Genomic DNA, 27,523 nt, shown 5'->3' with positions numbered 1-27,523 from the left:
CTGTCGCTGTTGTAGTGAAAACAGGAGGCTGGTTGTAAATATCTAGCCTAGAGCCCACCTGCCTCCTTCCTCAAGAAATGTAAACAGGAGGCCAGTTGTAAATGCCCAGCCTGGAGCCCACAACCGGTGGGAAGCAACCAGAGCAGGGTTCTTTCTCCAGGGCACACCCAGGTCCTAAAATGCCCCACCAGACCGCTCTTGGCCTGCCTTGGCTTCATAGCGCCTTACCTGATTCAGAAGCCCTGAGTGTTCCTCTCCTGCGGGTTTATATACCCAGGCAGGTTCACGCTGCAGGGCCTAACTATGCAGACAACAGGACCACAGCAGCTCTTCCTTCCAGAACACATTCAGGCTTCCCCCACCTGAGAAATGTCACAGAGCCTGTGAGCTTTATGTCCTTTGAGGAAGAGGTGGGCTGCTGAGGCCGAGCCAGCCTGCTGTATCTCAGCACCAAGGATACAGTCAGTAATTGTTTTTTTAAATGAATGACCAGTATGCTAGCTGGACTGAGAAGGCTGGAGCATCTGTGCAGGATCCTCTAGGTGGGGAGCACCCAAGAGGAGCAAAGCCTGGACTCATCCCCAAGGCTGGAGGTACTGCTGAATCAGGTCTGGATCCAATCACAAGACGGTTTAAACGGGGAAACAATATAAAAATTGGTAAATTTTGTCTGATCAGGTCACCCAAGATGGCAGTTCTTCTGCTCTCTGTACATCCCCTGCTTGACCAACCCCTGCTTTACCTATACCTTATTCACGTGACTGACCTTCCCTCTCAGTCTTAGAACCTGATCAGTAAATGCCTGTGTACTTGCCCCTGGCCCCAGCTGGTGATTGTTCTAATCTTTAGATCAGAACTCTCTCCACTATGCTGGTTTATCAAAGGGGCAGTGAGGGGCGTGATCCTCTGCTGGTTTCTCTGGCAACCAGTGAGTCAGTCTGACGTCAGTTCCTCCTTTAACTGGTAACCTCCCCCCCGCGCTCCCGCCCCGCTCCTCTCCCCCTGGAGTGAAGACTGCCGCCATGTCCCGCCTGCTGTTTGCTGCACGCCATGGGTGTCTCACTCCAGGACCTTGCTTCAGACGTGTAAGATCCTCCTATCCATTAAGCCATTGAGGTTGCTCTTGCTGACTCTGGGCTGCTTCTTCTGGCTTGAGGCTGGACAAGTACAGGGCTTGCTGGCTTGAGGGGTGCAGCCCAACAAGTTAGATTAAAGAATGACTATAAGATGTAATAGGGCTTCCCTGGTGGCGCAGTGGTTGAGAGTTCGCTTGCCGATGCAGGGGACACGGGTTCGTGCCCCGGTCCGGGAAGATCCCACATGCCGCGGAGCGGCTGGGCCCGTGAGCCATGGCCGCTGAGCCTGCGCGTCCGGAGCCTGTGCTCCGCAACGGGAGAGGCCACAACAGTGAGAGGCCTGCATACTGCAAAAAAAAAAAAAAAGATGTAATAAATGTCAATATGGGCCCTAGGGCTGAGGGAGAGCCCCCCAGGAAGAAAAAAGCGTGGAAGGGGTCCTCTCTCGAGGTCCTGTGTTCAGACCTCGTTGGTGGCAGAGAAGTTGGCGGGGTTGCTCCTGCCATGGCTCCCCAGCCACTGGGTAAGCAGGAAGCAACTCTCTGGGGCACAAAACAGGTGCAGGCAGGTCAGCTGACGGCTAGGCCTAGGGACAAGCAGAGGAGGTTGGAGTGCCAGTGTGGGCAGGAAGCCCAGAGTTTGCAGTGTGTTGACGTTACTGAGTCCAAGCTCATACTGCTTGTCTCATGACAGGCCAGTAAATCGAGAGAGAATTTGTTGGGGCAAGGAATAGTGACTTTATTTGGAAAGCCAGCAGACTGAGAAGAGGTGGGTTAGTGTCCCAAAGAACCATCTTCTCTAGAATTCAGACTTCTTTTATACTAAAAGGGAAGGAAGTAAAATCCTGGTTCTGTTCAGACTCTGATTTCTTCATTCCTGCAGCCATTCACGTGTGGGCCTGGTCAGGAGGTTTGCTGTGAGTTAACAAAGATATTTTAGCTTAATGCTCATTACCTGGGAGGCAGGCATCCCAGAGGTGGGCCATTATGTATAATTTAAGCTTATAGGCAACATCCCTTTAGTAATTAACTTGTAGCAAAAGCAGTAGGATACAAAGGTTAAAGTAAAAGAAACAGATCCGATATGGAGTCAGCTTTATCTTCTGTATTACATTGTGAGGGCCACGGGTTCTGCGCCCATGGCTGGGCAGGTCTGCACCAGATGCCATCACACCTACACTTGTGACCAGTCAATCTTGCCGCCTCCAAACCCAGCAGGAGGGCCCCTATCTCTGCGATGTCCCCCTAGCGCCCTCTACTGGAAAAGCTTACCATTGTGCTCACTCTGAAGAACAGAAGCTTAAAGGAATCCTGTTCATTACTGCAGAGCATGCGTGAAGGGTGGGTTGGAAGTTGAACAGCAATAAAGGGGCAACTGGCACAGAAGACCCATGACTCAGCTCTATCCTGGAATCCATTGGCCCAAGGAGAAAAGAGAAGCGCTGTGCACAAAAAACCTCACAACTAGCCAATTAGAAAAATGAGAGGCTGGATCCAACCCAAGTGCCCAATGAATAGGGCAGGCTCAGTAGAGGCTGGAATCATGGGAGACCCTAACTTTGGAGGTGTGAGTGGATGTGAAATAATGCCAGGTGGACTTGGCGTGACACCCACAGATAGTGGCTTCTCTCTGCAAAGTCATTCAAAGGCAGAATGAAACAAAGGGGAGTTTATAATGGTGATCCTGTCACCAAGTGTAATGGATTGCATGCTGGCTCCAAAGGATGTGTCATGTCCTAATTCCTGGAAGCTGTGAATTTTACCTTGCATATTAAGGTATGTGACTTAGTTACAGATTTCGAGAGGAGGTGCTTATCCTGGATTATCCCATGAGCCCTGCATGCGGCTACATGCTTTTTTAAAAATTTCATAGGAAGAATTTTCTATTTTTCAATAACTTGTCTTTAATGTGGGTGCAATTTACATCATTTTCACTTTCATTTTACCTAAAGATTTGGTAATGCTTTTTTTTTTTTTTTTTTTTTGCGGTATGCGGACCTCTCACTGTTGTGGAGTGGGGCACGAACCCGTGTCCCCTGCATTGGCAGGCAGACTCTCAACCACTGCGCCACCAGGGAAGCCCAATGCTCTTTTTTTAATTAAAAATTTTTCTATTAAAGTATAGTTGATTTACAATGTTGTGTTAGTTTCCAGTGTACAACAAAGTGATTCATATATATATTTACATATATATGTATATATATTCTTTTTCATATTCTTTAACATTATAGTTTATTATAAGTTACTGAATATAGTTCACTGTGCTATATAGTAGGACCTTGTTGTTTATCTATTTTATATATAGTAGTGTGTGTATGTTAATCCCAAACTCTTAATTTATCCCTCCCCCACTTCCCCTTTGGTAACCATAAGTTTGTCTTATATGTCAGTTTTCCCCTGACTCTCGTAGGGCACGTTCACCCTTTCCTAAGGGAAAGAGGCATAGAGTCGCATGTAGTCATGGCATCAAGCCAGGATCTCAGAGTGAAGCACAGTTGTTGCTGTTTTATCCTCTTAATTTTAATTCAGTTTTAAAATAGGCAAAACATGTATAGGTTTCAAAAATCAAAGCTAAACACAAAGTTTACTCAGGAGTTTCACTCCCATCCCAATTTCATTTACCCCAATCCCATTAACTTCCTGTTGGCAGTCATTTTTATTCATTTCTGGGTTGTTCTGCCTGTTTTTTTTTTTTTTTTTTGGCAAAAATGGAAATATGTATCAAAAAATAATTATGAAGATTTGGTCCTTCACTAACAGGAAATTCTCTCAGCTACTCATGGAACTGTCATAGCTGAGAGTGGTATATTATAATAAATTAAACAAAAATAAACAGACTGTTCTTAATTTCAGATCACACTATGTTTCTGAGAAGAGACCTATAGGGATAAGAAGAAAAGTTATTATTTATGCCATTTCTTGGAGCTGTTCCTTCACTAAAAAACATTTCTTTTTTCATTTAACAGTATATCCTAGAAATCACTCCATGTCCTTTCATATATATTGCCTGTGTCACATTCTTTCCCCCCTTTTTTCCTTTTGGTTGTGTAAGCACTCCATTGAATGAAGATACCATAATTCAACCAATCTCTGGAAAGGCATTTTAAGAGCCTTTTATATAGAGAGAAATTAGCTCTTTATTATGAAATAACTTGGAAATATTTTTTCCCAGTCAATTTTTGTCTGTAGACTAGTGTGTGTGTGTGTGTGTGTGTGTGTGTGTGTGTGTGTGTGTGTTTTCCTTAAAAATGTGTGGTGTTTTTTTTGTTTTTTGTTTTTTTTTTTTTTGTTTTTTTTTTTTTGGTACATGGGCCTCTCACTGCTGTGTCCTCTCCCATTGCGGAGCGCAGGCTCCGGACGCGCAGGCTCAGCGGCCACGACTCACGGGCCCAGCCGCTCCGCGGCACGTGGGATCCTCCCGGACTAGGGCACGAACCCGCGTCCCCTGCATCGGCAGGCGGACTCTCAACCACTGCGCCACCAGGGAAGCCCCCAAATGTGTGGTTTTTTATGTGTTCTATTTTTAAGATTTTTTTAAAAATTTACAATATTGTGTTAATTTCTGCCATACAGCACAGTGATTCAGTTATACAGAAATATGTATATAGTTTTTCATATTCTTTTCCATTATGATTTATCACAGGATATGGAATATAGTTCCCTGTGCTATATTGTTTTTAAACTATCTTAGGTAATTGGATTTATCAATCATTTATTACTTGAGATATTCAGCCATAGTTAGGCTTTTTCCACATCTAAGTTATAAAGGAACTCAGCCATGTTTTCTCTAGTACTTATGTGACCACATTTTTTTTTTTTTTTTTTTTTTACATCTCATCCCTATGGAGTTCCGTGTTGTGAGGTGTGGATCCAGTTTTATCCTGTGCTGAGGATCTATGAAACCCACCTTTTTTTTTTTTTTTTGAGGTATGCGGGCCTCTCACTGCTGTGGCCTCTCCCGTTGCAGAGCACAGGCTCCGGACGCGAAGGCTCAGTGGCCATGGCTCACGGGCCCAGCCGCTCCTGCGGCATGTGGGATCTTCCCGGACCGGGGCACGAACCCGTGTCCCCTGCATCGGCAGGTGGACTCTCAACCACTGCGCCACCAGGGAAGCCCCCACCATTTTTTAATACACTCAATAATGTGTTTAAAAGGTCAGGATATAATTTCTGATGTTTCCTTGTTCTATTTTGTGTATAAATGCCTCTTAATATTTTTTTCCAGGAAGTCAGTGAAAATTCTCTTAAGAGATTAAGTGCCTACTTAGAAAACCTCCAGAAACCAGGCTTCAAGTCTTTGAAACCAGCCCAGCTTCTGTTTTACGTAAGAGAAACAGACCAGAATTCCTCTGATGGCCAGGAACACTTCAGCACTTCCGGTACGTTTCTTATTTCTCGTGTGTCCCTTGCAGGCTTGGTGTGATGTGTCCGATCTGTCTTACGTTGCTAGAAGACCTTCGGATTGAAGGCTTGTCATAGGAAATAATATCATTTAATTGAGTGTTTTCTTGGAGTTAGATTCTATTCCTGGGTGCATGTGTTTGATGAGATATTTTTTATGTTTAAACTTTTCTGACTAGAAAACTGAAGTGTTCCTATTTGTCCCCTTCCTATTTCAGTGCTGTTTTAAGTATTAAATGTCTATATAACAATTTATATCTTTAAAAAATATAGCTTACATTCTCTAATTTAGTCTTCAAAGTACCCTGTTAGGAAGATAGTATTTGCCCAATTGTATGTAACTTAGTAATGTCCCAGGACCTTGGAGACAGAATAGGGGTCTTGAACCCTTTAACTCCAGCCTCATGCTGTTTCTAGAATCTGATCAGTCTTCATGTACGGCCTTCTGTTTTGTCCTTTGTCACTGCTTTACCCATGATCCAGTGATACTTTAAACTAAGGATGACTGTGGGTCTGTCCATCCTTTTCATGATCCTTGAGGAAATAACTTTATTTTTAGAATGAACTTTAAAACAGTTTAAAGATTTACTAAGAGCTTTCTGTGAACAAATGCTAAAACAAATAGCTGTCGTCAGCTCTGGCTGAGTAAAGAGAAGAATCCTCTATCAGTTAATGGTTAACCTTGAACCGTTTATTAAATGAAAATAGATTATAAAAAAATAAATTAGTGGGAATTCCCTGGTGGTCCAGTGGAAATTCTGCACTCACACTGCCAAGGGCCCAGGTTCAATCCCTGGTCAGGGAACGACGATCCCACAAGCTGCATGGTGCAGCCAAAAAATAAATAAATAGGGACTTCCTTGGTGGCACAGTGGTTAAGAATCCGCCTGCCAGTGCAGGGGACACAGGTTCCATCTCTGGTCCGGGAAGATCCCACATGCTGAGGAGCAGCTAAGCCCGTGTGCCACAACTACCGAAGCCCAGGTGCCTAGAGCCCGTGCTCCGCAACAAGAGAAGCCACCGCAGTGAGAAGCTTGCACACCGCAACAAAGAATAGACCCCGCTCGCCACTAGAGAAAGCCCATGTGCAGCAAGGAAGACCCAACACAGCCACAAATAAATTTAAAAAATAAATTATTTATATATGGAGTTCTTAGAAGTCAAAAAGAAAACAGAGTAGCTTGGTTACAAAAATGGGCAAACACAATGACTAGACAGTTCGGGAAATAATACACATAAATTGCCAATAAGCATATAAAAATGTTTAGCCTCAGTAATCAAATGCAAACTAAACTAATTAGGTAATATTCCCCAATAAAAGTTATGTGCAGTCTGGCACAAGCCTGCCACACTATATAGCAGCATTTACATTGGATTAAATAATTAATGGAATTGATAAGAGAGAAACTGAGATTTATTCCTCTGAGATTCCCCTGAGATTTACTTACCTCTTCTGAGGATAAACTATTTCTTTCTAACCTCAAATGCAGGAATTTGCATTTTCCTTTCCTCTTTCACTGACTAGAATAATTTTCCTACCAGTATTTCTCACTTTACCATCAATGATTCAATTAAAATTTTTTTTTTAGTTTGCATGTTATAGATTCTATAAATCTATATGGCAGGCATAGCAGTCATCTGAGAATGATTTAGATTGTGGTGACGGTCATCGTGGCAAAGAAAACACAGTCTTGTATGGAATGGTGAAAAATTAAAAACAACTTTTATGGTCATCAGTTTTGGAAGTGTTAAATAAATTGCACTACAGTGATTATGTAGATTAGTATAGAACTACTAAAAAGAAAGGGAATGATGTATACATACAGATAATGGGAGAGTCACCAAGGTTAAATAACAAAAGCAAGTTCAAAGTAATAGATCCAGGGAATTCCCTGGCAATGCAGTGGTTAGGACTCTGTTCTTCCATTGCAGAGGTCCCAGGTTTGATCCCTGGTCAGGGAACTAAGATCCTGCAAGCTGCGTGGAGTGGCCAAAAAAATAAATTTAAAAAAAAATCATAGGTCCAGAATGGTGCAGTTTATATGTTAAAAAGGAACAATTCACACTGTGGGTGTGTGTTCGTGCAAACACATAAGCGTATATCTCATATATAACATACACAGAAAGCACATAGCAAAGGTCTAGAGCACTGCTGTCCAAGAGAGCTTGCTGTGGTGACGTAGCTGTTCTGTGTGAGCGCTGCCTGGTACAGCTGGTACCAGCCCCATGTGGCTGCTGAGCACTTGAAGTGACGCTAGTATGACCAGGACCTGAATTTTAAATTTTATTTAATTTCAATCAATTTAATTTTACCAATAAATAGCCACATATGGCTAGTAACTACCGTATTATACGGTGCAGTTCTAAATGCTTGTGTACCTAAATGTTAATAGGGTCACGTCTAGTGAAACTGTGAGGTTGTGTGCCTGTCAACAGGAGACTTTTACTTTGTATATATAGTTTTACAAGAAGGATGTACTTATATCACACTTGTATAATGTTCAAAACCAATTAAAAATTTTTTCCAAAGAAATAAAAGAGAGTCAGCATGTTATAATGGGGAAAATGCTTGGCTTGGTGGCAGCTCAGATTTAAGCCCTCACTTCACGCTTCTTAACCTCCTTGAACCTCTGCCTCATCACGTTTGAAAAGAGATAATAATGGCACTGGTGAGAGTGTTCATTGAAAAGTTATGTAAATTCAACTAGCGCCATGTTTAATACCCAATAAAGGTGCAGGGGAACCAGTAGATTTCCTGCTGTTGACGTAAGTTAGATTACTACCCTGAGCCCAGTGACTACTTGCATTAAAGTCAGATTGTGAAGTGCTAACTTTTAAAAAATTAGGAAACTTTAAGTCACTTCTGAAAATATTGTGTCCCTAGCTAGTTGGATGGGGGAGTATGAGGACAGTCTCTTTCAACCGTAGAGAAAATTTGAGATGGGTTTCTGTGACCCCTGAGACTGGAATGACCCCCCTCCTTGAACCTCTGTCGCAGGGCAGCCTGCCCCACCCTCCCCCTTCTCTTTAGTGCTGGACACCCTCTCTGGTGGACACTTGCTCATAGGAGAGCTTTTCCATCCCTTAGACTGTAGAGACCAAATTTATGAACAGCATTGAAAATATTCTCAATCCCCTTCTTGGGCTGGGGTGGGTTTGGTCACTGGTGCCAAACTAGAAAAGGGAGCTGACAGAGGTCTTCATGAAGATGGAGGTAGTGTGGTACAGTTTTGGAGAAGGGATGTAGTTTTCCATTTACAGATGATTTTCCAGTAGGATGAATTTTTTAATCAGTAATGGAGTGTTTTAAAGATTTTGATTCTATAAATGTTGTATGAAAAGAAATGTTTTTCAGGTAAAGCAAATAATCATCTGTATTAACTGTTTGGGGGAATTATATTCTCTAGGATTTCGAGCAGTCAAATTTACTTTGCACACCAGAGATCTGCTAAGCACAGTGTTATATATTCTCAACTCCTGCAGTTTATCTATTGAACATATCCAAAGCTTGAATACTAATGTGCACCCCCAGCCTCTCAAAGAGGCCAAAAGGATATCTGACAGGCCCATCAAATGGGACAAGTCTTACTACTCCTTTACTGGATTCAAGGACCCTGATGAACACCTCGAGCAAGTCTGGAGAATGGAAACAACCCTAACGTATGTACGAGTTTTTATTTAAACTTATTTGTAGTTAGTAGCCCCCACTCGCCGTGACTAGAGAAAAGCCCGCGTGCAGCAACGAATACCCAACGCAGCCAAAACTAAAACAGAAAAAAACAAAAAACATGAGCTGGAAGAGAGGGTCTCAGCCTTGCATGCACTGGGATCCAGCCCATGAAACTTCTGCTTATACCCATTGCTCTCATTATCTCACAGTGTGTCCAGATGAACAAAAACTTGGGAATGTCTGACCTACCTTTTGGTATAGAAAAAAAGTGGGATTGGAGAAGTCAAGGCATAAAAGCAACAATGAGAGTTGTTGGACCTTAAATCAAGAGGCTTAAGAATAACATATTAAAGAAATTCAGAGAAGCAATTAGTCTGTGGTTCAGTTGAGTGTTTCATAGGGTACAATTTTGGTCTGGAGCTAGATGTGTAGCCATCATGAAAAGATTGTCCCAGGGACCCAGAACTCAGAGTTAGTCAGCTGGCAAACAGTGAAAACAGACTGGAACTGGGAAAAGCCAATTCACCAAGATAAGTGCTATTCCACTGGTTCCTTGTCCAAGCTGAGTATTTATAATTTCCTTATTTGTATGTAGTTCATCCAATAAAAGTCTTCAGTCTTTAATAAAAGTATATACTCTTACATTCTATTATATTACATGTTACTAGATAATGCATTTTTAAGAATAGGGAACATGTTTTAATCATCTTTCTACTAATCTGCTTCGTAAAACCCAACCAGCATTTTTATTTCACTGAATTAAAGAATTGTTGGAAAAGTATGAATGTGAAGTGCTGGAGGCTGGATGTGGAGAACTCAAGGTCTAATATGGAAATGTAAAGTAACTTAATACAGATGGTAGCAGAATAAGTGACTCAGCAATGAATGTAGAGGACCATTTTTTTAAAAACAGTGCCTCTGTTAGTTTCATTAGTGTTGACTTAAAAGTATCTGCTGTTTTTAACAAGAGATACATTGTCTTAAGGAAATTTTCCAGTGTAGGTGAGTTGTGTTACTATGAGTTCTTCATTTCCTTCAGAGGTATACTTTGTTTTAAATTCAAGCTCTCAAGTTGACAATTACCAGGACAAGCTCAAAACATATCATTTTGATTTGTCTACTCGTAAAGAAGATAGCAACATAAATGAAATAGACCACTGTTTTTAGAAATTGAAATCAGTGGAAATATAACTAATTTATTGGTCATTATTATCCAAATTCAGTTATCAATAGCTATGTATCTTGTCAAACAATGAAGTAAATCCATTCATAGCCAGATAGAACCTTTGTTTTCTTAGCTTTGACAAATGAAATTAACAACAAAAAAGCATGACATGTTTTAGCCTTGTTTATGAGAGAGATCTTGCATTTGCTTTAAAACTGTGATTTAAAATTAATATTAAATTATCCTAAATGAAACAGACAGTATTTAGAATTGCTTACAAAAGAGCTGGAATAGGGTTGTGGCTGGTTCTTGGTGTAATGTTGTTTCATATCTTTTACTTCCATATAGTTTTCTTGGGCTAGAGAATATTGAGAGTTGAGTGGTATCCCCTTAAATCTTCCTACTCAAAGCTTCTCTTCTAAAGTCAACCAGTTAGAGATTTCTGTTTTGTTTAGTTTTTGATGCTTGTATTGGACGTCCTTGGGTTATATTTCTTGAACATTGATATTAGTGACTTATCTGAACCAGATCATCACACCTCATAGAGTTTGAGTTTAGCTTATTAGATAAAATTTTAGAGCAGAGGGTCCAGGCTGGGTAGGATAGGAGAGGACAGCTCTACACTGAAAAAAGGCAAGAAAAGGAATACATACTGCTTTTTGGGCCGTTTGGGTAAATTACAGTATAGACTAAATGCCGCAAAAAAAAATCTGTTGCCTTCACCAGCATGCCTTAGAGGGCCGATGCCCCGGTTATGACAGTTGTATGAATTTGGAAGATTTCATATCTCTTACTTCCATAACCTAACCTGGTCTCCCTGGTCCAGTGTGTTCACACAGGCCCAGCACCCCTTTCAGCCAATCCTGACCTTTTCCGAAATACGAATGTTGCCCAGTTTGCGGGAACCCTGATGAGGCTTTGTTCAAGGTCTTGTATTATGTTAGTTTTTCCCAGTAAGGATTCCAGGGGCTCATGTCATCAAAGCCAGAGTGGTGTTTGTATCAGTTTCTTGTTTCAGTTATTTTTTTTTTTGCCACACCACGTGGCTCATGGAATCTTAGTTCCCCAACCAGGGATCGAACCCGAGCCCCCTGCGTTGGAAGTGTGGAGTCTTAACCACCAGGCTGCCAGAGAAGTCCTAATTTTTAAAATTTGTTATTATTTTGCAAATGATTATAAAATTGTTGAACCATTTGAGAGGTTTCAAACCATATGAATGGAGTGACTGTCCCATAGTCAGGAGATTTAGGGGCTGTAACTCAGACAAAACTTCTTCACCACCATGATCATTTTGGCCATATACGGTTTTTATTTTCATTCTTGTATTGTTTACCTCATCTTTATTATATATGTAGTTATAGGAGACGACGCATGAGGAGCACATGCTGAATTATACAGTTCAGAGGGAGCATAGAAATAATTCTGCAAATGTACATCCAATTGATCTTTACCTGATTTACAAATTGCATTCAGCTGATCAAAATTTAATGTTGAAAGCATGTTATTTCTAATATTTCAGAATGTAATGTTAAAAAGAGAAAATATAACAGTTTTATTTAGTGTAAACTTTCAAATAATTTTCCTTATGTTTCCGCAGAGACATGCAGGCTGAAATAAAACACAGAAATTATGAAAATAAATCAGTTGAGGTTTTTTTTTTTTTTTCCCTGTACGTGGGCCTCCCACTGTTGTGGCCTCTCCCGTTACGGAGCACAGGCTCTGGACGCGCAGGCTCAGCGGCCATGGCTTACGGGCCCAGCCGCTCCACGGCATGTGGGATCTTCCCGGACCGGGGCACGAACCCACGTCCCCTGAATCGGCAGGTGGACTCTCAACCACTGCGCCACCAGGGAAGCCCTCAGTTGAGTTTTTAAAAACACAACATAGAAGAATTATCAGGTCATAAAAGCTCCATTTAATCTATTTTCTTCTTATATCTGGCAGTTATATTTCAATATACATTTTAGGACATGCTGTGTAATTTTGTATTTCTCAGCAAATTGTGCTTTATCTTACTGTAAAAATCACTTTATAGTGATAAAAACGCTACAGTGAAATGTTTAATATGTAAGGTTTTCTTATTTTATACGATAATAAAAAGAATTTACCAGTCTAAAAAAAATTAGAAAATGCTACTTTGTGTTGTAGCTTTTAGTGTTTCCATATTTTGCATATATTCTCTGATTTTCAAATAATTTAAAAACTAAAATGTATTGCAGTTATAGAATTTGTGTTTGGAAGGAGACAACAGGATCCATTTGTATCTAAACAAAATTATTCCATATGTAATGTCTACCCCACTGAAAAAAACATGTCATTGAACTATAGAAAGACCATTGAAATGCTATTCTTTTTTTTTTTGACAAGGAACATGTCATGTTAACTTTTTTTTTTTAATACAACAGCTTCTTATTTGTCATCCATTTTATACACAGCAGTGTATAGTTGTCAATCCCAATCTCCCAATTCATCACGCCACCATCCCCACCCCACTGCTTTCCCCACTTGGTGTCCATACGTTTGTTCTCTACATCTGTGTCTCAATTTCTGCCCTGCAAACCGATTCATCTGTACCATTTTTCTAGGTTCCACATATATGCGTTAATAAACGATATTTGTTTTTCTCTTTCTGACTTACTTCACTCTGTATGACAGTCTCTAGATCCATCCACATCTCAACAAATGACCCAGTTTCGTTCCTTTTTATTGCCGAGTAATATTCCATTGTATATATGTACCACATATTCTTTATCCATTCGTCTGTCAGTGGGCATTTAGGTTGCTTCCATGACCTGGTTATTGTAAATAGTGCTGCAGTGAACACTGGGGTGCATGTGTCTTTTTGAATTATGGTTTTCTCTGGGTATGTGCCCAGTACATTTGCCATATGATTGCTGGATCATATGGTAATTCTATTTTTAGTCTTTTAAGGAACCTCCATACTGTTCTCCATAGCGGCTGTATCAATTTAGTTTCCCACCAACAGTGCAAGAGAGTTCCCTTTTCTCCACACCCTCTCCAGCATTTGTTGTTTGTAGATTTTCTGATGATGCCCATTCTAACTGGTGTGAGGTGATACCTCATTGTAGTTTTGATTTGCATTTCTCTAGTAATTAATGATGTTGAGCAGCTTTTCATGTGCTTCTTGGCCATCTGTATTTCTTCTTTGGAGAAATGTCTGTTTAGGTCTTCTGCCCATTTTTGGATTGGGCTGTTTGTTTTTTTTAATATTGAGCTGCATGAGTTATTTATGTATTTTGGAGATTAATCCTTTGTCCATTGATTCGTTTGCAAATATTTTCTCCCATTCTGATGGTGGTCTTTTTGTCTTGTTTATGGTTTCCTTTGCTGTGCAAAAGCTTTGAAGTTTCATTAGGTCCCATTTGTTTATTTTTGTTTTTATTTCCATTACTCTAGGAGGTGGATCAAAAAAGATCTTGCTGTGATTTATGTCAAAGAGTGTTCTTCCTATGTGTTCCTCTAAGAGTTTTATAGTGTCCAGTCTTACATTTTGGTCTCTAATCCATTTTGAGTTTATTTTTGTGTATGGTGTTAGGGAGTGTTCTAATTTCATTCTTTTACATGTAGCTGTCCAGTTTTCCCAGCACCACTTATTGAAGAGACTGTATTCTCTCCATTGTATATCCTTGCCTCCTTTGTCACAGATTAGTTGACCATAGGTGCGTGGGTTTATCTCTGGGCTTTCTATCTTGTTCCATTGATCTATGTTTCTGTTTTTGTGCCAGTACCATATTGTCTTGATTACTGTAGCTTTGTAGTATAGTCTGAAGTCAGGGATTCTGATTCCTCCAGCTCCGTTTTTTTCCCTCAAAACTGCTTTGGGGGCTTCCCTGGTGGCACAGTGGTTGGGAGTCCACCTGCCGATGCAGGGGACGCAAGTTCGTGCCCTGGTCCGGGAGGATCCCGCATGCCGTGGGGCGGCTGGGCTCGTGGGCCGTGGCCGCTGGGCTTGCACATCTGGAGCCTGTGCTCCGTGGCAGGAGAGACCACAGCGGTGAGAGGCCCGTGTACCACAAAACAAAACAAAACAAAACTGCTTTGGCTATTCAGGGTTTTTGTGTCTCCATACAAATTTTAAGACTTTTTTGTTCTAGTTCCATAAAAAATTCCATTGCTAATTTTAAGAATTGATTGCATTGACTCTGTGGATTGCTTTGGATAGTATAGTCATTTTCACAGTATTCTTCCAATCCAAGAACATGGTATATCTCTCCATCTGTTGGTATCATCTTTAATTTCTTTTATCACTGTCTTATAGTTTTATGCCTACAGGTCTTTTGTCTCCCTAGGTAGGTTTATTCCTAGGTATTTTATTCTTTTTGTTGCGATGGTAAATGGGAGTGTTTCCTTAATTTCTTTTTCAGATTTTTCATCATTAGTGTATAGGAATGCAAGAGATTTCTGTGCATTAATTTTGTATCCTGCAACTTTACCATATTCACTGATTAGCTCTAGTAGTTTTCTGGTGGCATCTTTAGAATTCTCTATGTATAGTACCATGTCATCTGCAAACAGTGACAGTTTTACTTCTTCTTTTCCAATTTGTATTCGTTTTCTTTTTCTTCTCTGATTGCCATGGCTAGGACTTCCAAAACTATGTTGAATAATTGTGGTGAGAGTGGACATCCTTATCTTGTTCCTGATCTTAGAGGAAATGTTTTCAGTTTTTCACCATTGAGAATGATGTTTGCTGTGCGTTTGTCAAAGATGGCCTTTATTATGTTGAGGTAGGTTCCCTCTATGCCCACTTTCTGGAGAGTTTTTATCATAAGTAGGTGTTGAATATTGTCAGAAGCCGTTCCTGCATCTATTGAGATGATCATATGGTTTTTATCCTTCAATTTGTTGATATGGTGTATCACATTGATTGATTTGCATATACTGAAGAATCCTTGCATCCCTGGGATAAATCCCACTTAATCATGGTGTGTGATCCTTTTAATGTGGGATTGTGTTTGCTTGTATTTTGTTGAGGATTTTTGCATTTATATTCATCAGTGATATTGGTCTGTAATTTTCTTTTTTTCTAGTATCTTTGTCTGGTTTTGGTATCAGGGTGATGGTGGCCTCATAGATTGAGTTTGGGAGTGTTCCTTCCTCTGCAATTTTTTGGAAGAATTTGAGAAGCATGGGTGTTAGCTCTTCTCTAAATGTTAGAATTCATCTGTGAAGCCATCTGGTCCTGGATTTCTGTTTGTTGGAAGATTTTTAATCACAGCTTCAATTTTATTACTTGTGATTGGTCTATTTATATTTTCTATTTCTTCCTGGTTCAGTGTTGGGAGGTTATACCTTTCTAAGAATTTGTCCATTTCTTCCAGGTTGTCCATTTTATTGGCATAGAGTTGCTTGTAGTAGTCTCTTAGGATGCTTTGTATTTCTACAGTGTCTGTTGTAACATCTCCTTTTTCATTTCTAATTTTATTGATTTAAGTCCTCTCCCTCTTTTCCTTGATGAGTCTGGATAATGGTTTATCAATTTTGTTTATCTTCTCAAAGAACCAGCTTTTAGTTTTATTGATCTTTGCTATTGTTTTCTTTGTTTCTATTTCATTTATTTCTGCTCTGATCTTTATGATTTCTTTCCTTCTGCTAACTTTGGGTTATATTTGTTCTTCTTTCTCTAGTTCCTTTAGGTATAAGGTTAGATTGTTTACTTGAGATTTTTCTTGTTTCTTGAGGTAGGCTTGTATAGCTATAAACTTCCCTCTTAGAACTGCTTTTGCTGCATCCCATAGGTTTTGGATCATCCTGTTTTCATTGTCATTTGTCTCTACGTATTTTTTGATTTCCTCTGTGATCTCTTGATTATTAGTAATGTATTGTTTAGCCTCCATGTGTTTGTGTTTTTTACATTGTTTTCCCTGTAATTCATTTCTAATCTCATAGCGTTGTGGTCAGAGAAGATGCTTTATATGATTTCAATTTTCTTAAATTTACGGAGGCTTGATTTGTGACCCAAGATGTGATCTATCCTGGAGAATGTTCCATGCGTACTTGAGAAGAAAGTGTAATCTGCTGTTTTTGGATGGAATGTCCTATAAATATCAAATCTATCTGGTCTATTGTGTCATTTAAAGCTTCTGTTTCCTTATTTATTTTCAATTTGGATGATCTGTCCATTGGTGTAAGTGAGGTGTTAAAGCCCCCCATTATTATTGCGTTACTGTTGATTTTCTCTTTTATAGCTGTTAGCAGTTGCCTTATGTATTGAGGTGCTCCTTTTATGGGTGCATATATATTTATAATTGTTATATCTTCTTCTTGGATTGATCCCTTGATCATTATGTAGTGTCCTTCCTTGTCTCTTGTAACATTCTTTATTTTAAAGTCTATTTTATCTGATAAGAGTATTGCTACTCCAGCTTTCTTTTGATTTCCATTTGCATGGAATATCTTTCCCATCCCCTCACTTTCAGTCTGTATGTGTCCCTAGGTCTGAAGTGGGTCTCTTGTAGACAACATATATATGGGTCTTTTTTTGTATCCATTCAGCAAGCCTGTGTCTTTTGGTTGGAGCATTTAATCCATTCATGTTTAAGGTAATTATCGATATGTATGTTCCTATGACCATTTTCTTAATTGTTTTGGGTTTGTTTTTGTAGTTTCTTTTTTTTCTTGTGTTTCCCATTTAGAGAAGTTCCTTTAGCATTTGTTGTAGAGCTGGTTTGGTGGTGCTGAATTCTCTTAGCTTTGCTTGTCTGTAAAGCTTTTGATTTCTCCATCGAATCTGAATGAGATCCTTGATGGGTAGAGTAATCTTGGTTGTAGGTTCTTCCCCTTCATCACTTTAAGTATATCATGCTGCTCCCTTTGCTGGCTTGTAGAGTTTCTGCTGAGAAATCAGCTTTTAACCTTATGGGAGTTCCCTTGTATGTTATTTTTCATTTTCCCCTTGCTGCTTTCAATAATTTTTGTCTTTAATTTTTGCCAGTTCGATTACTATGTGTCTTGGCGTGTTTCTCCTTCAGTTTATCCTGTATGGGACTCTGTGCTTCCTGGACTTGCGTGGCTATTTCCTTTCCCATGTTAGGGAAGTTTTCAACTATAATCTCTTCAAATATTTTCTCAGTCCCTTTCTTTTTCTCTTCTTCTTCTGGGACCCCTATAATTCGAATGTTGGTGTGTTTAATGTTGTCCCAGAGGTCTCTGAGACTGTCCTCAGTTCCTTTCATTCTTTTTTCTTTATTCTGCTCTGCAGTGGTTATTTCCACTATTTTATCTTCCAGGTCACTTATCTGTTCTTCTGCCTCAGTTATTCTGCTACTGATCCCTTCTAGAGTATTTTTAATTTCATTTATTGTGTTGTTCATCATTGCTTGTTTCCCCTTTAGTTCTTCTAGGTCCTTGTTAAATGTTTCTTGCATTTTCTCTATTCTGTTTCCAAGATTTTGGTTACTATCATTATTCTGAATTCCGTTTCAGGTTGACTGCCTATATCCTCTTCATTTGTTAGGTCTGGTGGGTTTTTACCTTGCTCCTTCATCTGTTGTGTGTTTTTCTGTCTTTTCATTTTGCTTAATATACTGTATTTGGGGTCTCCTTTTTGCAGGCTGTAGGTTCGTAGTTCCCATTGTTTTTGGTGGCTGTCCCCAGTGGCTAAGGTTGGTTCAGTGGGTTGAGTATGTTTCCACGTTGAGGGGACTAGTGCCTGTGTTCTGGTGGATGAGGCTGGATCTTGTCTTTCTGGTGGGCAGGTCCACATCTGTTGGTGTGTTTTGGGGTGTCTGTAGCCTTATTATTTTAGGCAGCCTCTCTGCTAATGGATGGGGCTGTGTTCCTGTCTTGCTAGTTGTTTGGCATAGGGTGTCCAGCACTGTAGCTTGCTGGTCGTTGAGTGAAGCTGGGTCTTGGTGTTGAGATGGAGATCTCTGGGAGATTTTCGCTGTTTGATATTACGTGGGGCTGTGAGGTCTCTTGTGGACCAGTGTCCTGAAGTTGGCTCTCCCACCTCAGAGACACAGCCCTGACACCTGGCTGGAGCACCCAGAGCCTTTAATAGAAAGAAAGAGAGTGAGAGAGGGAGGGAGAGAGGAAGAAAGAAAGAGGATAAAATAAAGTAGGATAAAATAAAATAAAGTTATTAAAATAAAAAATAATTAAGAAGAAAAATTTTAAAAAGTAAAAAAAAAAAAAAAAAAAGAAAAGAAAAACACGGATGGTCAGAACCCGAGAACAAATGGTGAGAGCAAAGCTATACAGACAAAATCTCACAGAAACATACACACAAAAAGAGAGAAAGGGGAACAAAATAATATATCTTGCTCCCAAAGTCCACCTCCTCAATTTGGGATGATTCGCTGTCTATTCAGGTTTTCCACAGATGCAGGGTACATCAAGTTGATTGTGGAGATTTAATCCGCTGCTCCTGAGGCTGCTGGGAGAGACCTCCCCCTCTCTTCTTTGTTCGCACAGCTCCTGGGGTTCAGCTTTGGACTTAGCCCCGCCTCTGCGTGTAGGTTGCCTGAGGGTGTCTGTTCTTCACTCAGACAGGATGGGGTTAAAGGAGCAGCTGATTCGGGGGCTCTGGCTCAGGCTGGGGGGAGGGAGGGGCACGGATGCAGGGTGAGTCTGCAGCGGCAGAGGCCGGTGTGACGTTGCACCAGCGTGAGGCGCGCCGCACGTTCTCCCGGGGAGGTTGTCCCTGGATCCCGGGGCCCTGGCAGTGGCGGGCTGCACAGGCTCCCGGGAGGGGCGGTGGGGAGAGTGACCTGTGCTCGCACACAGGCTTCTTGATGGCGGCAGCAGCGGCCTTAGCGTCTCGTGCCCGTCTCTGGAGCTCCTTTAAGCAGCGCTCTTAATCCCCTCTCCTCGTGCCCCAGGAAGCAGAGGGAAGAAAAAGTCTGCTGCCTCTTCGGCAGCTCCAGACTTATCCCGGACTCCCTCCCAGCTAGCTGTGGTGCACTAACCCCTTCAGGCTGTGTTCATGCAGCCAACCCCAGTCCTCTCCCTGCCACCTGACCGAAGCCCAAGCCTCAGCTCCCAGCCCCCGCCCGCCCCAGCGGGTGAGCAGACAAGCCTTTAGGGCTGGTTAGTGCTGGTCGGCACCGATCCTCTGTGCGGGAATCTCCCCGCTTTGCCCTCTGCACCCCTGTGGCTGCGCTCTCCTCCGCAGCTTCAAAGCTTCACCCCTCCGCCACCGCCCGTGAAGGGGCCTCTAGTGTGTGGAAACCTTTCCTCCTTCACAGCTCCCTCCCACTGGTGCAGGTCCCGTCCTTATTCTTTAGTCTCTGTTTATTCTTTTTTCTTTTGCCCTACGCAGGTACGTGGGGAGTTCTTGCCTTTTGGGAGGTCTGAGGTCTTCTGCCAGCGTTCAGTGGGTGTTCTGTAGGAGCAGTTCCACGTGTAGATGTATTTCTGATGTATCTGTGGGGAGGAAGGTGATCTCCGTGTCTTACTCTTCCGCCATCTTCTCTCCTCCCCTAGAGGACTGATTGTTAAGTCCATTTTTATTTGGAAATTTTATAGTCTTTTCTAAAGCTCAGTCTAAAGGCCTGCATTCTGTTGTTTTGTTTTTAACAGATTTTGTGGTATAATTGACATACAATAAATGTACATATTTAGTGGGTATAATTTGATGAGACGTAACATGTAAATACCCATGAAACCATTACCATAATCAGGATAGTGAACACATCCATCACCCACAAAAGAATGCTCATGTCCCTTGTAAACCCTCTCTTCGATCCACCACCCCCTACCCAAGCAACCACTGGTCTGCTTTCTGTCACTATAGATTATATTTCTAGAGTTTTATGTAAGTGGAAGCACAGAGTTTGTGCTTTTGTGGTGTTTGATTTCTTTCAGCATAATTATTTTGAGATTCATCCATCCTACTGCATGTATCAAGCATTTATTCCTTTTAATTTCCACTTAGTATTCCATCATATGGCTATACCACAGGTTTTTTATCCATTCAGTTGTTAATGGACATTGGGTTATGTCAGCTTTTGTCCATTAGAAATAAAGCTGCTATGAATATTTTTCTACAAATATTTATATGGACATATATTTCCTTTTCTGTTGGGTAAATACCTAAAAGTGGAATGGCCAGATATGTTAGGGTATTTTAACTTTTTGAGAAGCTGCTAACACTCGCTACGGTCATCTTTTTAATTTTAGCCATTTTAAGAGGTATGTGGTTCTATCTCATTGTGGGTTTAATTTGCATTTCTCTAATGATAAATGGTGGTGAGCATCTTTTCATGTGCTTTTTTGCCATCCATATGTCTTCTTTGGTGAAATATCTGTTCATATCAAATATCCGGTAGAAAATATTTACAAATCACCAATCTGACAAAGTCTTTGTATCTAAATATATAAAGAACTTTTAAAGCTCAACAGTAGAAAAATAAACAATGAATTTAGGAAATGTGTAAAATACACGAACAGATATGTCACAGAAGAAGACATATAGATGACAGATAAGCACATGAAAAGCCATAGGGAAATGCAAATTAAAACTGTAGTGATGGACTTCCCTGGTGGTGCAGTGGTTAAGAATCTGCCTGCCAATGCAGGGGACACACGTTCGAGCCTTGGTCCGGGAAGATCCCATGTGCCGCGGAGCAGTTAAGCCCGTGTGCCACAACTACTGAGCCTGCGCCCTAGAGCCCGCGAGCCACAGCTACTGAAGCCCACTCACCTAGAGCCCATGCTCCGCAACAAGAGAAGCCACCGCAGTGAGAAGCCCGCGCACCGCAATGAAGAGTAGCCCCTGCTTGCCACAACTAGAGAAAGCCTGCGCGCAGCAACCAAGACCCAATGCAGCCAAAAATAAAATAAATAAATTAAAAACAGAAGTGTATTATAAATAATTTGTAGAATTTTTATACTGCTATTGCTTTTATTATAGCAGAGTTTTGATGCCTTTCAACTCCTGTAATATAACTGCAACTTTTTGTATAAAATCTGAGTCCGTAATGTAGGACACAGGTCTTTCCCTGACTCAGCGCCACCTGCCTCTTCAGCCTCACCTCCTTCCATTTAAGCCATGTGTACCACCCTCCAGCCACACCAAACTCCTTTGTTTTTGAACCTGCTTTGTCCCTGTTGGTGCTTCCAAGTTTGCACATGCTTTTTTCTTCCCCTGAAACTTCACCACATGCAGCTAACCTTCTCTATTCCTTTTTTTAAAATTTGAAATAGTTGATTTACAATGTTGTGTTAGTTTCTGGTATACAGCAAAGTAATTCAGTTATATATCACATACATATTCTTTTTAAAAAAATAAATTTATTTATTTATTTTTGGCTGTGTTGGGTCTTCGTCGCTGGATGCGGGCTTTCTCGAGTTGTGGGGAGCGGTGGCTACTCTTCGTTGTGGTGCGCAGGCTTCTCATTGAGATGGTTTCTCTTGTTGCTGAGTACGGGCTCTAGATGCACGGGCTCAGTAGTTGTGGCTTGCGGGCTCTATAGTGCAGGCTCAGTAGTTGTGGCGCACGGGTTTAGTTGCTCTGCGGCATGTGGGATCTTCCTGGACCAGGGCTCGAACCTGAGTCCCCTGCGTTGGCTGGCGGATTCGTTTTTTTTTTTTTAAATTTATTTATTTTTGGCTGCGTTGGGTCTTCGTTGCTGTGCATGGGCTTTCTCTAGTTGTTTTCTATGTCTGTGAGTCTGTTTCTGCTTTGTAGATAAGTTCATTTGTGTCATATTTTAGATTCCACATGTACATAATATTATATGATGTTTGTTTTTCTCTTTCTGACTTACTTGATAAGTCAGTGTAATAATCTCTAAGTTCATCCATGTTACTGTAAATGCCATTATTTCCTTCCTTGTTATGGCTGAGTAGTATTCCTGTGTGTGTGTGTGTGTGTATGCCACATATTCTTTATCCACTCACCTGTCAATGTACATTTAGGTTGTTTCCATGTCTTGGCTCTTGTAAGTAGTGCTGCTGTGAACATTGGGGTGCATGTATATTTTTGTGTTATACTTTTGTCTGGATATATGCCCAGGAGTGGGATTGCTGGATCATATGGCAACTCTTTTTAGTTTTTCTTTTCTTTTCTTTTTTTTTTTTGGCCAAGCAGCTTGCAGGGATCTTAGTTCCCCGACCAGGGATTAAACCTGTGCCCTCAGCAGTGAAAGCACAGAATCTTAACCACTGGACCAGCAGTGAATTCCCACTATTTTTAGTTTTTTTAAGGAACTTCCATATTGTTTTCATAGTGACTGTACCAATTTCCATTCCCACCAATAGTATAGGAGGGTTCCCTTTTCTCCACACCCTCTCCAGCGTTTTTTTTTTTAAATTTATTTTTGGCTGCATTTGGTCTTTGTTGGTGTGTGCAGGCTTTCTCTCTAGTTGTGGTGAGTGATGGTTACTCTTTGTTGAGGTGCGTGGGCTTCTCAGAGTGGTGGCTTCTCTTGTTGTGGAGCGTGGGCTCTAGGGCATACAGGCTTCAGTAGTTACAGTGCACGGGCTCAGTAATTGTGGTGCATGGGCTTATTTACTCCACGGCATGTGGGATCTTGTCTCCTGCATTGGCAGGTGGATTCGTAACCACTGAACCACGAGGGAAGTCCCTCCAGCATTTATTATTTGTAGACTTTTTGATGATGGTCATTCTGGCCAGTGTGAGGTGGTACCTCATTGTAGTTTTGATTTGCATTTCTCTAATAATTAGTGATGCATCTAACCTTCTCTAAATCCTCTTTATCTTTTCATATTGGTTATGTTAGACGTCCTTGGAAACCTTTGCTTGACCCTCCAATTGCATCACCCTGATGTGGCACTTAGTATGCTGAATTCTGATTCTTGTTTTGTTTCTCTGCACCCTGACCATAAGCCCCTGGGAGACAGGGACACAAATTCTTATAATCTCTATATTCCAAGGGCCCAGTTTAGGGTTTAGGTACATGGTAGGTGCTTCATAGTAGAATTTAGTTGAATTAAGGGAAATATTGAGGAAATATTTTCAATTGAAATATGTAGACTTTATTTCTAAAACCCTTCTTTATTATAACATTTAATCTTTCTATCCTAATTTGAGATTCTTACCTGAATATTTAAATGTTAGGACTTATTTTTATTTGGAACATATTTCTTTTCTTCTGCAAACTCTTTAATTCCTAGCTAAAAGTTCCTAAGATTTACAGTGGTTTGTTTTGAATATTAATATTTCCAGCATTCCATAGCTTTTTTCTTATTGCTTATTTGAACTTTCCTTCTAAGAAAATAATTTTCTTGTTAGAATTCCTCAGTGCTACGTATTGGAGTCCTAAACTTGGACTGTTAAAGTATCATAACTCTAAATATTTCGGGCTTCCCTAGTGGCGCAGTGGTTGAGAGACCGCCTGCCGATGCAGGAGACACGGGTTTGTGCCCCAGTCCGGGAAGATTCCACATGCTGCAGGAGCGGCTGGGCCCGTGAGCCATGGCTGCTGAGCCTGTGTGTCCGGAGCCTGTGCTCCGCAACGGGAGAGGCCACAACAGTGAGAGGCTCGCATACTGCAAAAAAAAAAAAAAAAAAAATCCTAAATATTTCTTCCTCTTATTTTTAAAATACTGTAGCTTTTTGAAAGATTACCGAGTTATTTTGACCTGCAGAAGAGGCTGATGCTTCTGGAGGACCAAATAAGCTATCTTCTAGGTGGCATCAAAGTTGTTTATATCGAAGAATTACAGCCAGTGTTGACACTTGAAGAATATTACTCTCTTCTCGACGTGTTCTATAATAGACTCTTGAAAAGTCGAATACCTTTTCACCCTCGAAGTTTGCGTGGTTTGCAAATGATCCTTAACAGGCAAGTATCTAAAACAATTACTTTTATTCATTCACTCAAGATGGGCTGTGTGTGTCCATGCATGAAATTGTTTTGTATTTCCATGTGTGATTCTTAGGAATTAAAGAAAGGAATGCCCCCACCTCTGTTGGCAACACTCTTTTACACATGAGAAAAGCCAACATGAGAGGATTGAAAGATTGAGTCTCCAGAACATTCTGTAAATATATTGCCACTTACAGGGCAAATCAGTCCTGTGGAAAACTTTATAGGATTAAACTAATGTGAAATCAGCAGTGTGCGTATCAGGCACCATGCTCGGTGCTTAAGTGCATCATCTCTTTAGCTCTCACAACCTCACCATGCAGTGGGTTACTGCCCCCATCTTACAGATGAGGAAGGTCACAGGGCCAGGAAGGGTGTGGTCATCCTGATAGTGCGGCTCTTTGGGGACAGCAAAGCTTCAAATCAATTCTCCTATACAGGAAGTCCACTACATATGAACCTTCAAGTTGCAAACTTTCAAAGATGCAAACGTGCGTTCACCTGTCCAGTCTCGTCATGTGTCTGCTGTACATTGTCACACGCGTGCAACCTCTACAAGTGGTTGTGCTTTTGTGTACCTCACTGTACAGTACTGTAGAGAGTAGAGTAGTACAGTATCTTTATTTCAAGTGTTTGTTTTTTATGTATTATTTGTGTGAAAAGTATTATAAACCTACTACAGTACAGTGCTGTATAACCAAATTGTGTTAGCTGGCTAACTTGTAGGACTTAATGAACAAATTGGACTTAGGAACGCACTCTCGGAACGAAGCTCGTTCATATGTAGGGGACTTACTGTACCTTTAAGGTGGATTTTCTTGATGAGTTCCTTTTCCATTAATCAGGCTAAGAAAATCGTTTCTTTGGGGGTGGAGTGGGGGTGGAGAGCTCGCTGATTTTTCCTTTTACGTATGCTTTATTACAGTGACAGATATGCTCCAAGTTTGCACGAACTTGGGCATTTTAACATTCCGATCCTCTGCGATCCAGCAAACCTCCAGTGGTTTATTCTCACCAAAGCCCAACAGGCAAGAGAGAACATGAAAAGAAAAGAAGAGTGAGTGCTCTTAGCCCTCTTCCTGTCTTACCATTCCGTCTAATCGTTGAAAATATTCAGGTAGTCAGAACTCATAAGTATGGGAAATTAAAACTGTATTGAACTTAGGAAATCGACTGTATTAAACTGTATGTCACTTAGGAGTAACATATTGATTTATTCGCCCCCCCTGGTTGTACCAGGGATTGGATGTGGCTGTTTTCTCAGTATAATAACCTCAGTTGCTTTCCCACCATGTACCTCAATTTGAGAAGCAGAGCTTGTTAATGTAAAAGTCAACTCAGGAGCAGAGTGAAAGATAAAAGTATCAGAAAGAAACTGTGCAGATGGAAAAGGGGGGCAACAAGGGGGGAAAGCTCAGTTACTACTTGATTAATTGGAATCTTCACTGTTTAAAATTTTGAAATCTGCTGATAGAAGACAAGCCTCGTCTGCACTGTCATTAAATTGAGAAGAAATCTTAAGGTGAAAACGGTTTTTGGTTCATAAGCAGTGCTGTCTCTATGCCATTTGTATCTTTGAAGGAATCCTGTCATAGTCCGTAGTTTTGTAGGCAGGAAGATAGTGTTGAAGATGTTTCATGGGTCTACTGTGAAGAAAGGGAGAGTATTATATTCAAAACAGGGTGGTTTTCCTAAAGATGTGGCCTAAGGAGGTTTGGCTAGCAAGCATTCATTGATTCATGCAGCCGTCATTTGCTGTGACCGTTGTGGATCGGAAGCTGTGAAAGGCGCCACTGGTAGAAAGGTGAAGGCCTGGTCCCCAGGCTCGCAGGAGACGCAAGTGCCCTCAGTGTCAGGGGTGGTGGACGGAGAGGGGTCATGCGTGAGGGGAGCCAAGGCTGATGCTCTGGGAAGGGAACAGGAAGCAGAGGCTGTGGCCGAGGAGGCCGAGGCTGACGTGTCCAGGGAGGAGGGTAAGGAGGGCGGGGGCGGGAGCCTGGTGGGTGGAGGACCGGGGTGATTGTCCGAGTGTGCTGGTGGGGCCCCCCTCTGGTTACTTACTTCTCTGGCCTCGCTGCCCGTTCTCTCCTCGATCTACACAAATTGCTTGTTTAAAAAGCCGAGGATGTGAAACAGAGAAAGGGTGGCCACGCAGGAGGGTTGTGGACATGATCCATTTCCCAGGAGATGATGGGGTCATTTTATGCATCAAAAAAGTGAGGGAGTCACATATCTGTTTCACTTGTGGAATTGGTGACAGTTCTTGGCTGGATGCTACCGCATGAATAGCCTGCTTCTTGCTGGGTTGGAGAGCCTTTGTGTTTGTGATGTTACCTTTTCTAACCATAAATTTGTTTTCAAACACTGTGAGTCTGTTTCTGTGTTGTTAATAAGTTCATTTGAATCATTTTTTCTTTAGATTCCACATTTAAGTGATATCATATTTGTCTTTCTCTGACTTCCTTCCTTCCCTTAGTATGATCATCTCTAGGTCGATCCATGTTTCTGCAAATGGCATAATTTTTTCTTTTTAATGGATGAGTAATATTCCATTCTATGTATGTACCACATCTTCTTTGTCCATTCCTCTGTCAGTGGACATTAAGGTTGCTTCTCTGTCTTGGCTCTTTTAAATAGCTCATGAATGTTCTGGTGCATGTGTCTGTTGGAATGATGGTTTTCCCCAGATACACGCCCAGCAGTAAGATTGCCGAATCATATGGTAGCTCTAGTTTGAGTTTTTAAAAGAACCTCCATATTGTTTTCCATCGTGGCTGTTACCAATTTCCATTCCCACCAAGACGTAGTAAGGTTCCCTTTTCTTCATGCTCTCTCTTGCATTTATGATTTGTAGACTTTTTGATTATGGCCATTCTGAATTGTGCGAGGTGGTGTCTTGTAGTTTTGATTTGTATTTCTCCAATAATTTGCAATGTTGAGCACATTTTCATGGGTTTTTTTTTATACAGTGTGAGGAAAATGTACCTTAAGAAGCTGGCTTCCTGAAAGTCAGCCCTGTTTTGAATTCTTTTTCCTTTTTTTTTTTAACTTTTTTTTTTTTTTTTTGCTGTACGCCTGCCTCTCACTGTTTTGGTCTCTCTCATTGCGGAGCACAGGCTCTGGATGCACAGGCTTAGCGGCCATGGCTCACAGGCCTAGCTGCTCCGTGGCATGTGGGGTCTTCCCGGACCGGGACATGAACCTGTGCCCCCTGCATCGGCAGGCGGACTCTCAACCACTGTGCCACCAGTAAAGCCCATGAATGTTTTTAAACTATGGTTTTCTCAGGGTATACGCCCAGTAGTGGGATTACTGGGTTGTATGGTAGTTCTATTTTTAGATTTTTAAGGAACCTCCATACTGTTCTCCATAGTGGCTGTATCAATTTACATTCCCATCAACAGTGCAAGAGGGTT

At 41.2% G+C, this 27,523-nt stretch overlaps 1 protein-coding gene across 1 annotated transcript; it reads left to right on the top strand.

The window, feature by feature from the left end:
• The first annotated feature begins 992 nt into the window (after positions 1-992).
• On the top strand, positions 993-26,614 carry LOC136791991 (T-cell activation inhibitor, mitochondrial-like). Its single transcript, XM_067005661.1, has 5 exons — positions 993-1,085; positions 5,301-5,454; positions 8,884-9,136; positions 23,851-24,083; positions 25,033-26,614. Exons 1-4 carry the CDS (start codon positions 1,023-1,025, stop codon positions 23,894-23,896), a joined length of 516 nt encoding a protein of 171 aa, XP_066861762.1. The 5' UTR covers positions 993-1,022; the 3' UTR covers positions 23,897-24,083; positions 25,033-26,614.
• Positions 26,615-27,523: the final 909 nt, after the last annotated feature.

Source organism: Kogia breviceps, chromosome 10 (assembly GCF_026419965.1).
Source record: "Kogia breviceps isolate mKogBre1 chromosome 10, mKogBre1 haplotype 1, whole genome shotgun sequence".
Lineage (NCBI taxonomy): Eukaryota > Metazoa > Chordata > Mammalia > Artiodactyla > Physeteridae > Kogia > Kogia breviceps.
Note: the sequence above shows the minus strand (reverse complement) of the source record. Positions and strands in the feature narration are given on the sequence as shown.

What these genes read in the sequence shown, in the direction of transcription:
- LOC136791991 (XM_067005661.1), top strand. Translation starts at nt 1,023, where the DNA reads ATGTCCCGCCTGCTGTTTGCTGCACGCCATGGGTGTCTCACTCCAGGA. An exon ending in CAGGACCTTGCTTCAGACGT is followed by an intron (nt 1,086 to 5,300) that starts GTAAGATCCTCC and finishes ATTTTTTTCCAG; the next exon opens with GAAGTCAGTGAAAATTCTCT. An exon ending in GGAACACTTCAGCACTTCCG is followed by an intron (nt 5,455 to 8,883) that starts GTACGTTTCTTA and finishes TATATTCTCTAG; the next exon opens with GATTTCGAGCAGTCAAATTT.